General features: G+C 38.7%; 2 protein-coding genes across 2 annotated transcripts; both read right to left on the reverse strand.

Moving 5' to 3' along the window:
- Nucleotides 1-165: 165 nt before the first annotated feature.
- LOC115736088 (erbin-like) lies at nucleotides 166-4,687 on the reverse strand. The gene is made up of 3 exons (XM_048278003.1): nucleotides 4,149-4,687; nucleotides 3,221-3,977; nucleotides 166-1,734 (listed from the first exon to the last, which is right to left on the reverse strand). Exons 1-3 carry the CDS (start codon nucleotides 4,685-4,687, stop codon nucleotides 1,696-1,698), a joined length of 1,335 nt encoding a protein of 444 aa, XP_048133960.1. The 3' UTR covers nucleotides 166-1,695.
- Nucleotides 4,688-4,861: 174 nt separating this feature from the next.
- LOC115736112 (disease resistance protein L6-like) lies at nucleotides 4,862-8,419 on the reverse strand. Its single transcript, XM_030667630.2, has 6 exons — nucleotides 8,125-8,419; nucleotides 7,034-7,065; nucleotides 6,545-6,722; nucleotides 5,622-6,385; nucleotides 5,159-5,437; nucleotides 4,862-5,069 (listed from the first exon to the last, which is right to left on the reverse strand). The coding sequence occupies exons 1-6, from the start codon at nucleotides 8,417-8,419 to the stop codon at nucleotides 4,863-4,865; spliced, it is 1,755 nt and encodes a 584-aa protein (XP_030523490.2). The 3' UTR covers nucleotide 4,862.
- Between the last annotated feature and the right edge of the window lie 4,706 nt (nucleotides 8,420-13,125).

Here is a 13,125-nt window from a genome sequence, read left to right on the forward strand (position 1 = left end):
GTCTTTGAAAATTCTATTTACTCCTTGGAAGAAGGAAACGCAATTGGTGCTTTCCAAGAATCCAATGTGGAGTGGCTCTGAGTCTTCGCTTCTTTCACATGCGACCTTGTCCTTTTGTCTCCCTTGTCGTCAACTTTTTATGAGTTTCCTTGCACGTGGAGAACCTAAAATAACTCTAGTAGTATAGATTTTTCAAGAACGAACTAAATTCTCCTTTCGGCAAAAAAATGAAAAAGAACTATTTTCCGCTGGTGGTTCGACGTCGAGAAAAATATTTAGTTGCCATTAAATACATTCGTATCATTGAATCTGCTCATCTACATACTAGATTCAAGATGATGCCCACTACATTCAACATTTTAGTTCTACCAGAAGTGCAGCAATTGAGTCTGCAGTTATTTTTTTACTCTTCTATAGCATGCCAAAGTGAATCACAACAGGAGGGTCATGTTCTTGACAAATTTACAATGAAGGAAACCCAAGGCGAAGCTCATGTTGGGTTCTGTAGGTGGATCTCGTTACTACTCATGCATGAGGTGTCAAAGCAATGAATAATTTCATATTGGGTACAAATTGGGCCAATTGCACATATTTGGTTGGCTCATAACTCAACGAGTTGGAGTCATTGAGTGAAATTAAGTCCACCTAGGCATTTCAAGAGTTCAAATTTGAGCTCCCTTGTGATCTCCCATCACAAGATGTTGAACAGCTGAGACTAAATTGAACATTCATTGCCAGAATCTCCGCATGAATCTTAGTTTGGAAACCCCCATTTGACTCAAAGGTAACACTACATTCCTACAGAAATATTAAGTACTTGACAGATTCTTTAGTTGATAACTGCAGCTTCCATGATACACGAGTATCGATGATGAAAGGAAAGGCAACAAATCTACCTACGTCAAATATGTAGCAGATCAGATTTCAAGAGAAAGTGAACAGACTGACAAAACTGAAGACGCCCCTCACCTGCTTAACTATTGCGCTTCTACATCTGTAAAGTGCCATCATTCTTGTGCTTGCAATTTTGAATAGAAAGTTGATTTTCTTTGCCACCACAAGAAATCAAAACTCAGTAACTAGTCATTAATCTCATTGAGAGTGCAAAGAATTGGCCTTACAGGTGCAGTATGTACCTAGCCTTCTTCCTTCTAGTCAATAGACTTGGGATCAAAACATTTAACAACGAATTAGACATGGCAAGAGACAATTATCTCTAGCATGTTGAAACTTAAACCTTTAATCTAATCACAATAAGCCCAGAAGCTGAGCAACTCTGATGACAATACTTTCAAATGCTTGACGTTTGACAAATGAAAATTCAACTGAGAAAAATAAGTCAAGGAACTGGTTATGATATTCAGAAAACAATAGTTGTGAACAGAACCATGACCAGTGGAATGAATTTCCGTATCTATAATGGAAAAATGCACCTGTAAAGTAAGACAAGCCATTTACCAATCTATTCCGTCAATATTTGGGTGAACATACAATTACAGTACTTTGGACACATATTAGAGCACATTGAAAACAGAAGCGAAACAAAATTGAAGCTCCCATGGGCTCCTTATGAAGGGCTACAACTACAGGACCTACTACGCACAATAGAAAGGAAGAGATACTTAAACCAATGGAGCATGGAATCGGTGACATAATTCCTCTTCCTCCTCGGAGCAAAAACGATATCTCCTAGAGCTATAAGAGACAGCAAAGCAATCTATAATACCATGGATGCTGCAAAAAAAAAAAAAAATTATAATAATAAATAACAGTCCAAGGATTTACAGCCATAAATAAAGCAAAAATGGGGTTGTGAAATTTTTGCATGAAACTAAGCAAAAGCAACATAGGAGAATATTCACATTCACAACCCAGATAATTAGAGTTGTTAAATGATTTATTTCGGTAACTGATCCGAAGTTAAATTCCTCTGAAAAGACAAAATATTGGTGTTAGCACATTCACGCTCATGTAGCATAGAAATGCTTTTAAGATATTCTAAGAGCTAAACATTTTCTTTCTTTGGGTCCATAAACTTAAACCCTTAGAGAAGGCATCTGACAGTTGCCTGCTTTCAAAGGCCAGGTCCTTAAGAATGTCAGAAAAATCTTGGGGCTGGTTGCATGTAAAAGGCTTCTAACAAATGAAGCACAATTTGTGAGAAACTCTCAGCATCCTCAGATTGTCAGTTCCACGAAAAGAAGCTTGAATCTTCAGTGAGAAGCCCCCATGCCAAGTTAGTTTATCAGCACTTCTTTGCTTCAAAACCTAACCGGTGGTCTTAACTAAACCCAACAAAGGAGATGGCAAAAATATTATCAACTCTGAATTGGACTTTCATTTCAGATTGGTCAGCAAGCACTTACTCGTTTGGAGGAATAAGCTGTTGTTTCATAAGGATTCGACCTCCCCCAAAATGTTTTCTCTAAATTCAGTAGTATGCAAATGAGGTTACAGAAAAATGAGTGGCAGAATAAGTCGTCAACTGGAGACTCTCCCTCTCTAATCTGATTGGGATGTTCTGAGTTTCGCCTTGGGCCGGTGGGTTAAACTTGTGGGGCAGTTTCCCTGCAATGATGCCAGTGATTGCCCTGGTTTTATGTTAGTTATATAGTTACTTCTTCCTCTGTATTAGCAGAATCGTGGGTTTCCATTTTAAATTTGTTCATATGGTTGGAACAACAGACTGCAAACTTGAGAGATGAAGTTTCTTCATACTTCAATTTTTAATTGAGAACAACATATTTACATTTGGATTTGTATGGCTATGAATTATGCAGTACACATAATATGCTCATTCATGAAACCTCAAGTATTTTGTGTGTGGTAAGAGTGAATTGATTGTCATGGTAAAGTAATGTCTCTACATTGTCCCCAAAAAAGGTAGTATTTTACAAACAGTGTGTGAGATGATACAGTTTGTTTTACATGCACCACAAGTACATTATGGTACCAGCATCTTGATTTTCTTATTACCATTATTCTTCAATTACCACCACAGCGTACGAGAAATGGTATCGATTAAACAATCCAATAAGCATAATAGTTAAAAAATACCATAACCAACAATTATTAGAACACAACATACTCTCTAAATGCCACCAGACGAAAATACTCTAACAGAAAATAAATACGATACATGGAAGAAATGAACAGGTAGAGAGGAAAGGGCGAGTAGCACTTGCCATGAAGAAACATAAGCAAGGAAGAGAAGTTGCACCTGGTTTGGTCGAAGAAGAATCCTCTCTCTGTAACGATTGAATGAGATGCACTCAATTTTACGTGGACAAAGGTCACTTAATGAACCCCTGCAATCCCAAATTAACATCTCGCACTCATCTGGTATTTTCACACTCAATACATCAATCCACCTTTCCAATGATCCATAATCACCAACAAGCAATCGACACAAGCCCTCCAATTGATCGAGGCCCTCAACAGCTCGAAGAGCACCACACTCTCTCATACTTAACGACTCGAGGTTCTTCAAGTTTGATAAATCGCCTACTCTTTCCAAAACCAAGCACCCATCCACAGAAAATATCTCCAATAATTCCGGACTGCCCACAACTCGAATCTCAACTAGCTTTGGGCACTCTAGAACACTGAATTCTTTGAGCTTCTTAAAGGTTCTCAATAGAAGGGACAATCTCCCCCCACAAAATGTCAGCTCATCACATCCTTGCTCCAGCAGAGAACTTAACCTTTCAAAAGATTCACACCTCTCAATACCCAATCTCCCAAGCGATTCCAAAGCACCTGGAAAATGAATTTCAACCAACTTTGGGCAACCGATAACAGAAATTTCATTTATGTTTGACGGAAAGGATAATCTCTCCAGGAGTTCACAGTCCGAGACACTCAAAATTGCCAATTCATAAAGCCCATCGAGCTTAATTTCCTTCAGCTCTGATCGTGAGAGTCTGAAAATTGACAAGTTTTTCAACTTGGAGATGGGTAACCCTGCTGAGCTGAAACTATGGACTCACAAGTACAGCAGAGATGATGAAAGCTCTGTGAGGGATTGCAGGTCTAGTCCATACCTAGTAAGTTTTTACAGAAAAGAAAGGGAGCCCGGTTCTGTAGGCGGTGCGGGGAAATTCAACAGGCATAAGTTCAATTCATTCAGTTTGGATAAACTCCCTAACCATCGCATGTCACAAGTTTGTGTTAAGCTTGTTGTGCCTCTAACCAGAAACCCATCAGATGGGACCAATCTAACTAAGTTAGTAAGGTTTGAGAGATCAGGGACAAATTGCAGAGAAAGGGATTCCAGCAGTAGACAGGTCAAACTAGAGGGAAGCTCCGGCAATTCTTGAATCTCACTGCACGTATTTAAGTCCAGCATTTGCAAGACAGGAAGCGTGACAATAATCCTCGACAAAATAACTCTTTCGTTAAACCTCAAAACTAAGATTCTCAACATGGACAACTCTCCCATTTTGGTAGGGATTTCACCTTCCAATTTACAATCAGGGGCATGCAGCTCTTCAAGATTCTTCAATGTTCCAAGAGCATGAGGAAATTTCTTTATTGGATTATGACCCACCCATATCACTTTCAACATTTTTAGATTTCCAATTGATTCAGGTAATTCAATGATTTCTGCAAATGAAAAATCCAACTCAAGTAATAATGCCCGGTTAAGAATAGATTTTGGGAGTTCCTTTATCTTTGTTGATGCCATGGACAGAAACTCAAGTTTCCGCAGCTCTCCGACAGAATTTGAAAGTTCATTAATCGAGGTATACAAAATATCAAAAGTTAATAGGCATCTAAGCTTACCAATAGACTCGGGGAGTTTCCTCACCTTTAAACAGTGCTTTAAAGAGAAGCGCTTAAGAGTCCCAAGCCTTCCAATTTCATCGGGCAACTCTTTGAGAGAGGGGGCAGCTGTCAATATCCAAGTCAATCAAGCACTTTAACATCCCAATGGAGCAGTCAATTGTCCTCAAATTTTCACATTCCTGAAGAGTCAACCTCTCTAAAGTAGAACATCCAGAGACATTTGGAGTTCTTGTTATGCTAGGACAATCTTGAAGAGATAGAACTTTCGATTTGCTGGCCATCTGCCAAAATAAATGAAGCTTCCGAATGACAGAACATCTAATGATTTTGGGAAGAGACGATTAGAGTAGTAAGTAAACATGTACCATACCTTGATTAGGCTCCATACATCTGAGTCATTGAAGCGATTGGTAGAAAGTTTAAGAACAACTACGTTCTGTAGATACATATTGGCCACCCTAAAATCTGGAGGAGGAGAATCCCATGACATCCATCTTAACTTTGTACCGCAATTCGCAAAGTCCCCAACAAAGGTTCCATTGCATAATTTAAGGAACCTTAAATGTGGAATCCTTTCAAACTCGTCATTTGTAAGTAAGATCTGAGTATGCCTTCCATTTAGATCAAGTCCTTGAATTTTTCCCTTCCTCTGCCCATAAAGACTTAGGATGAGTGAACTTAAATTTAAGAAGTTTTATGTACTAATAGCTATTCTGTTTCACAGCTTAAATAGAAGAAACAGGGACAAGAAAGCTAATAAGTGGACAAGTAAACTTCTAATAACAGGGAATATAATTTTTCATTTCAAAAAACTACTAGTTTTTCTCACTTACCTCTTTTGATCTTATGATGTTGAGTATCTCCTCTTTGATCCATAACCTCCTACGCTTCCAAGGGTCTATCGGACTTTCTTGATAAACAATTTCCCTTCCAAGATCTCTTAACTGATCATGCATCCAAAGCTTATTGTTCTTTACTAACTTTATCAAGGACATATTGATAAGGACTTCTATCCCACATTGTGGGAAATTTCGATCGGCGGTCCACATGTAAATCGGATCGGTTACATCCTCATTAACAAAAAAGCATGTAATATCACGAAAAATATGCTGCTGAAACTCATCAAGGACATCAAAGCTTATCTTCAAATTCTTTTGGACCTCCTCCTCTGGTATGCTTCTTAGCTTGTCCAATGTCTCTATCCATATTACTTCCTCTTTAAGATAAAGTAACGAGCCTACAGCTTCAAGAGCCAAAGGAAGTCCTCCAGTTACACTGACAATTTCTTTTGAAAGGTGGTTGTAAACATCTGGTGGTGAGTCTCCACAGAATGCATGCCAGCTGAAAAGCTGAAGCGCATCCTTAGAATTCATTTCCCGCATTTCATAAGGTAGAATTTCATACTTAAATCCCCTAATTTGCAGCAAACTTCTATTCCTTGTTGTGATAATTATTCTAGTTCCCGAATGTAAAAAACTTCCAATCAATTTCTTGATTTGTTCACTCTTATCCATGTCATCAAGAACAATCAATGCCTTCTTATTGCAAAGTGTTTCTTCGATCCTCTTCATTCCATAACCAACGTCATCAATTTTGCCTATAACTCTAGAATTAACAACGTCGGATATTAATTTGGCTTGCAACGTGACTAACCCATCCTTTTTTTACTCTTCTCGGATATCATTAAGGAAACTTCCACAGTTTCCAAATTGAGAAGATAGTTCATTGAAGATGACTTTGGCAAGGGTTGTTTTACCTATATCACCCATCCCGTGAATTCCAACAAGCCATACACTACCAGCGTGGACGTCCAAAAGTTTTTGTACGGTTGCTACTCGGTCATCCATTCCAATTAGATGTTCAGTCACAGATCTGTGTTTAGTCTTGAGATTATCCAACACCTCAGTAGCAACCAGTTTGTAAGCTCTCCTTGCCTGTCAACAAGAACACATTCTTTTAGTAGAAAAGAATGATATATGCAAGTTCTTGTAACCTCGAAACATGTACATGGCAAAACTACTTCCCAATGCAATCCTGTTACACCATCATGAGTATTTGATGAGGATTTGAGGAAAAATACGGAATACGATACTGTTAATTAAACGACAAACGTATATGAATATAAATAGACAGAGAGAGAAATTGATGCAATATCCTATGTGGTATGGCCATTGGCCTGCATCCACCGGTGAATGAGCATGGAATTCACTGGTCAAATTTGGAGTACATGAAGAACTCTCAATACCTCAGCTACCGATACATCTGAATTCTCACTCTCTGTATATTACAAAGAGAGCTTTCATATCAGAACTCTAGAAAGGAATACGAAATTTATTTGACTGGGCCCTCCGCTACCATCGCGGACCTCATAAAAATTTCTCAATTGAGCTGCCTCAAAATTCATCGGACAGGGGAGGTCTTGTCATTAGTTACCAGTCCTTAATAGTCCAAATACACTGAGTGCAGGTTAAAATATGTCTCTAAATTTATATCGACTCCTGTTTGGAATAACATTACTGTATCAGGGGTGCCATAACCAAATGGAACTTATTATTCTTGCTAAACTTATAAAGGAAGTGAGACGTAGGAGAGAAATCATCAAGCTCATAGAACCCACCAAAACTAGTTCCACAACCATTCGCGACTTCAGAATTGCAAAACAATGTGTAAGATCAGAGTTCTCGATTCCTCTTTAACTGAGAAGAACTGTAGTTCTCGAGTCAGGTATCTATCAGGTCAGTGTCCTCCATTGAACTTGTAAAATCAGGATGGCACCCATGAAAAAGATTCAACAAAAGACAGAAACAAATCCACTATCCGTTTCACGTCACATACACATTCATAAACACATAAGAGAACCTCCCAGGACATAATACTCAGAATCAAACCAAATAGCAAATTCACCAAGCTTATCAAGTAACAGGGAGCAAATTCACAACATGTCAAAGTTTCTTACCAGAAAGTTTGAATTAACAATACGGCATACGAAAAGAACAAAATTTCATTCTTTTAGATATCCCATTTGCACACACATGAATTTTAGTCTATTTATTTATTATACAGGTGATGCAAAAGAAAGTTAAAAGGATCTGCAGAGTTTACCCTCCATAGTTTTTCAAGCTCCATCATTTAATTTCATCAACCACTACAAAAGCCTCTCGCCACGCTTTCGCTTCGTCGGGAAATCTCTTCTCATGCTCCACTAAAGCATCGCTGTACAGAGAGGTCTTAAGCTTCACATCGTCGGGTTCGACGTCGAAGAAAATGGGCAGTATCTTCTTGTTCCCTTTCGATCTAGAAGTGTTCTCCACGATCCGTGCGAGCTCGCGGAGGCACCATTTGCTGGACGCGTAGGATCTGGAGAAGATGGGATGTAGAGCTTGGAGTCGTCGATCGCTCGCAGAAGCGCTCCGCCGATCGTTTCGCCGACGCGGACCCCGGCGTCGTCTCCGAAGACGCGGACCCCGGCGTCGACCAAGGCGTGGTAGAGGGTATCGGTGAACCCGCGGCGAGTGTCGGGTCGTCGGAAGCTCAGGAAGACCTGGAAACTGGCTCCGAGTGCGGTGGCGTCGCTGCTCGTTCCAACAGCCGAGGTCACCATCGGAGGTTCTTGGTCAGCAGTCACAGCCATCATCAGTATACAGCCTTCTGGCTCTCTCTGTTCACCCAACAATAGGATGGGTCGGTTCTCTCGTTCATTCAAGCTTTACTCCCAAGACAGCAAGTGAAGGTCTTCTTCTATCACTTTCTTGTCTTGCCGTTTAACTTCTTTTGACTTTCATACTTATGGCTTAAGAATCCCACTTTAATCAAGTGTGCTTTGCTTTGCAAAAATGTGAAGAAATAAAAAAGGAACAATAGGTTGTGACTTTTGATGTTCTTTTGGAGGATAAGACCTTGATTTATAATCCTGTTTTCCTTAGAACATTTTGGAATTGCAACCCTCCTAATGTTTAAATGTGGCGGAGGAGGACCTCCATCTTTTAGACAACTACGAATCGGTCGTAACTAATCTTTACTAAAATAACCAGAACTTTGGTTACGTAGGTCAAAATGATTCTTCCTCACTTCGGTCAAGTTTTCTAATCGACTCCTGAAAATGATTATTGGCGACACTTAGAGCTATATAGGTTATTCAAAAACCTAAAATAAAATGTTTCAAACTGTTGCATAAGCTATGGAGCTTGGAAGAGCCTCGCCCCCCTCGAAGTGATGAGCCTTTTGGGTCGTCCCAATGAACCAATCGCCGATCACGTTCTTAGAAAAATTCCTTAGTCGATGAATCCCTGTCTCGGAGGGCCGCAACAATGGTCAAAAGAAGCCCTCTCGATCTACTAGAAGATCCAATTTCACTTTATGCGACGTATATACTCTAAACACCTCGTTTTTTCTTTAAATAAGTATGAAACCATCCGATGCCTCTTTCATTACTCATGATTATCTAAATCCTATCATTTTCAGAACACGATTCAACAAATCATAAAAGAGATAAGCACCAGTGACAGCTAATGAAAAGTCAAATTGAAAGTCATCTTTGTTCGAAAGCTATAAAATCATAAGCAATGTCTCTCTTAATTAAACTCTTTATCGAGTGAGCTTAAAGTCAAAAAAAGCTCTCTCGAAGTATTAAAACACCCGATAGTCGTCCAACCTAAAATAGGGTCAACAATTGACATATTCAGCACGAACAATTGTTGGTCGCAGTTATCGCTACAATAGTTTCAAGGAACTTCAAAAAATCGATATCTCAAAGGGAAAGTCCAATACGTAATTCCTAAAATCCCACATCTTCTTAGGATATGAGCAGCCTTATTCTTACCATTTAATAACTTAGATTCGACCCAAATGTCACCGGTGAAATCGACGCAGTTAAAGCTCCAAATTTACATGCTAAGGGAGGGAAAAATAACATGTCACCAATCCCTTGCGGATGGCGTTTCCCAGCATCAATCTACATTTTTTGCCTTTATTTGAGCTGCACAAAGGAGAGAAGAGAAGTCCATTTTTCTCTTTTTTATTCAACTAGATGGCCTGAGGGGCTGAGTTGGGCCTTTGATGATAGACTGATTTACCATAATAATAAATAGTCAATGGTGACTCCGCCGTGGGAAGAGCAGCTTCTTTCTTGCTTGATAGGCCGGGTTCCATTTACTAGCGCGAACCGAGTTTGCTTATGGTAACGCTCTAGAAAAAATATTTTTGTTCCCAAAGTTTTGGAAACACTTTTTTACCATATATGTTTCTATTTCCAAAGTGTTCCCAAAACACTTTGGAAACAGCAATACGTATTGTAAAAAAGTGTTTCCAAAGTGTTTCGGAAACACTTTTGAGAAACAGAAACACTTTTGAAGCAGAAAAAAAAAAAAAACTTTCTTCTGCGTTCCTGGAATACTTTCTAAAAACACATTTGGAACATTTTTTTAAAAACAATTGGGAACAATTTTGTTTTTGAATACTCTCTTCTCTTTTGTTCTTGCACGATGTTAGCACTTGATTTTTTATCATTTTATTTTATAAAATTAATTAAAAATACCAAACAATTCATAAAATTACAAAATCAACGTTGGAAGTTTTGGCCTAGCCTTAGGAACCAATTTTGAACAAAAAATATTTTTCGTAATTTTTGACATTTTTGGGATTTATTTTAATTATAAAAATATCCGAAAATCAATAAAAATAGTAATCATGGTCAGAAAAATGTGCAAAAATAGTCCATATTTTTATTTTAATTACCTTTTCATTTTGGCCTCTTAAAGTTTTAAAAATTCAGTTTGGGACCACATGTCTCTTTATTGAACATAATCCTAAATTGACTAAAAATTTTTCATTTTAAATCATTTTAGCCAAAATTTTTTACTTTTAGAGTCATGACACGAGACTTTGATACCCTGCATCTCATTTCAGTCCTCACGTTTGGAAAAATTGCACAATTGGACTAAAATGACCTAAATGCACAAATATTTTTTATTTTAGTCCACGGTTGCACTCAAAGTGCAATTAATATTTTTCTAGGGGTCCCCATTTAAAGGTAATCATATTTTTAACTACTTGGGAGCATTTATGTATGACACATAATTGTAATTTTTCCTATCTATAGAAAACATATTTGATGTTCTTGTTGTCCAATTTCAATTCGTCTTCTCTTTCAGTTTTTTTTTTTTTTTACGAGTTGATCTCGTCCGTATTGTAATTTGATAAATAGTGTATAAATTACTGATACTTATATTGGTCTAATTTGATTTAGTAAATTGAACAAATAAGATTTAATTTGATTTAGTAAGTTAAAAAGATAAAGACATCTTAATTTTAAAATATATATAGTCTCCTTAATTAAATGACAAATTTAGGAACAATTGTTTTGCGGTTACCAAACGTTTTTTTTTTTTTTGGTTTCGAGAATAAAAACTTTATGCAGTTACCAAAAATGTTTATGCTCTTTTTTTATTTATTTCAAGAACATAATTTTTTTGCGGTTACCAAACACGTTTTTATTCCCAAACATTGTTGTCGGGAACAAAAACAGAAAAAAGTAGTTTTGTTCTAAAAGTTGTTCTGAGAACAGAAACGTTGCCATATGCAGCCTAAAAATGCTGTCCGAGCCGTGCTGGATAGTCACCCATCATGCGGCTCTCAAACCCAACCCGTAGTGGATTTTGGTAGACAAAGTCAAAGCACTTGATCCTTTGCCCCATACTTTGAGATGCTCCTTGTCATGACCCAATCCTTGGGCATGCGGTATCCGTGTCAAATCGTCCCTCCGGTCATAAAAGATTGCGCCCCAGGCTCGCTATTGACCCATGATACTTTGTTACGCAAGCGGAAGTGCTTAATACTCCCGGACAATAAATAAAATAGGGACAAAAAAGCATGAAACACTTCAATTCAAAAACATCATTTCGTTTCCGGACATGTTTTGACCCAATCAAGGTAATATACTAATCAGCCTCATGCTTCGAGGCATGGTAAGGTTAAACTTTGTATCTACTCTAAATGAGGTCTACGTCACCCTTGCTTTAATAGTTCCACAAGAACTACTAGCTCCATCAACTCAAACTTGAAAAGTTTATTGACGACGGGGTGAGATATAAATCTCGATGAGTCACAATTGCATATAGTCCATTTATTAACGATGAACTGCGTGATTAATATGAATAGATCCATGCAACACAATGCTGGAGTCTATTAATACGATACACACAACACAATGCTAGGGTCTATTAATATGATCCATGCAACAAAATACTGTGGTCGTTATCCGGTAAACCGGGCATCGTCCCATTTCCTCTCGGCGATGGCAACTATCGGTGGTAACACAATACCCCGAGTAGGCATTCCTTTAAGGAGCTTCGATCCGTCATAAGCTCGCAACAGAATCGGACGATCCATGACACAACATAGAAGGTAGGGCAACTAAAGAGTCGTATGGTCCATGCCATAGACACGATATGAACTTGCCAGGCCACACATCATTGTTCCATCATATGACCAATCAATTCATCCAACAACCATTTCATTCTTATTTTTGAGTTTAGCTGGATACTCACACAATCGTGCTAAAAAAACTTGGCTCTCGGCCATTCTCATGCTAACACATACAACTTGAGTCATGCGAGGTCATATGGATGCATAATACCAACCACAAGGTTTAGCAAGAACGTACAAGGTTAATAGTTCTCACACTAGCATCCAATCAATCCTCAATCAATCATAGTACATAATTGCGTAATTGGGGCAATCAATCAATTAACACCAATAGCCAATTCAATGGTAAATATAAACACCTTGAAAACCAATTTCATTCTTGTAAAAGTGTTCCGAAATCAAGTAATCAAGTCTCAAGCAATTGAGATCGATTAACCTCCTCAATTAGGGACATTTAGCCTAAGCCCAATTTCTAACTTAAACCGATCCTAATCGATCTATCTAAACACCTAAATAATCTAATCACACTAATTCCGAATGTAATTAGCGACTTGACCAGGGATTAAAGGTCAACTTACAATTAACTAGATGAGGTGAGTGCGACGCTGATCCCCAAAAATCCTTCGAACATGAACTTAGACTCGATCGGATCACGAGCTCTAATTCTTGGACAATTTGGCCTAATTCCTCGGCCAACTTGGCTCACGGACTCAAGACGCGGCCCGGGAATAGTGGCACCAGAGCTTGGCACACTCAGCACACGGGCCCGGCCATAAAGGCTCACAACTTAGGACAAGGCCCGGGACAACCTGGCACATGGCCAAGACACTCGGCCCACCTCATAGGACACGTCCCAGATCGGATCGAGCCATTGCCTAGCCCGTTGGCCCGCGGATCAAGGCACTCGGCGGGGCT

This window comes from Rhodamnia argentea, chromosome 4 (genome assembly GCF_020921035.1).
Source record: "Rhodamnia argentea isolate NSW1041297 chromosome 4, ASM2092103v1, whole genome shotgun sequence".
Lineage (NCBI taxonomy): Eukaryota > Viridiplantae > Streptophyta > Magnoliopsida > Myrtales > Myrtaceae > Rhodamnia > Rhodamnia argentea.

What these genes read in the sequence shown, in the direction of transcription:
- LOC115736088 (XM_048278003.1), bottom strand. Translation starts at nt 4,687, where the DNA reads ATGGCATCAACAAAGATAAAGGAACTCCCAAAATCTATTCTTAACCGG. An exon ending in CAAACTTGTGACATGCGATG is followed by an intron (nt 3,978 to 4,148) that starts GTTAGGGAGTTT and finishes GTGAGTCCATAG; the next exon opens with TTTCAGCTCAGCAGGGTTAC. An exon ending in TTCTTCTTCGACCAAACCAG is followed by an intron (nt 1,735 to 3,220) that starts GTGCAACTTCTC and finishes TTTTTTTTGCAG; the next exon opens with CATCCATGGTATTATAGATT.
- LOC115736112 (XM_030667630.2), bottom strand. Translation starts at nt 8,419, where the DNA reads ATGGCTGTGACTGCTGACCAAGAACCTCCGATGGTGACCTCGGCTGTT. An exon ending in TCCTACGCGTCCAGCAAATG is followed by an intron (nt 7,066 to 8,124) that starts GTGCCTCCGCGA and finishes TGTAATATACAG; the next exon opens with AGAGTGAGAATTCAGATGTA. An exon ending in CAGATGTATCGGTAGCTGAG is followed by an intron (nt 6,723 to 7,033) that starts GTATTGAGAGTT and finishes TCTTGTTGACAG; the next exon opens with GCAAGGAGAGCTTACAAACT.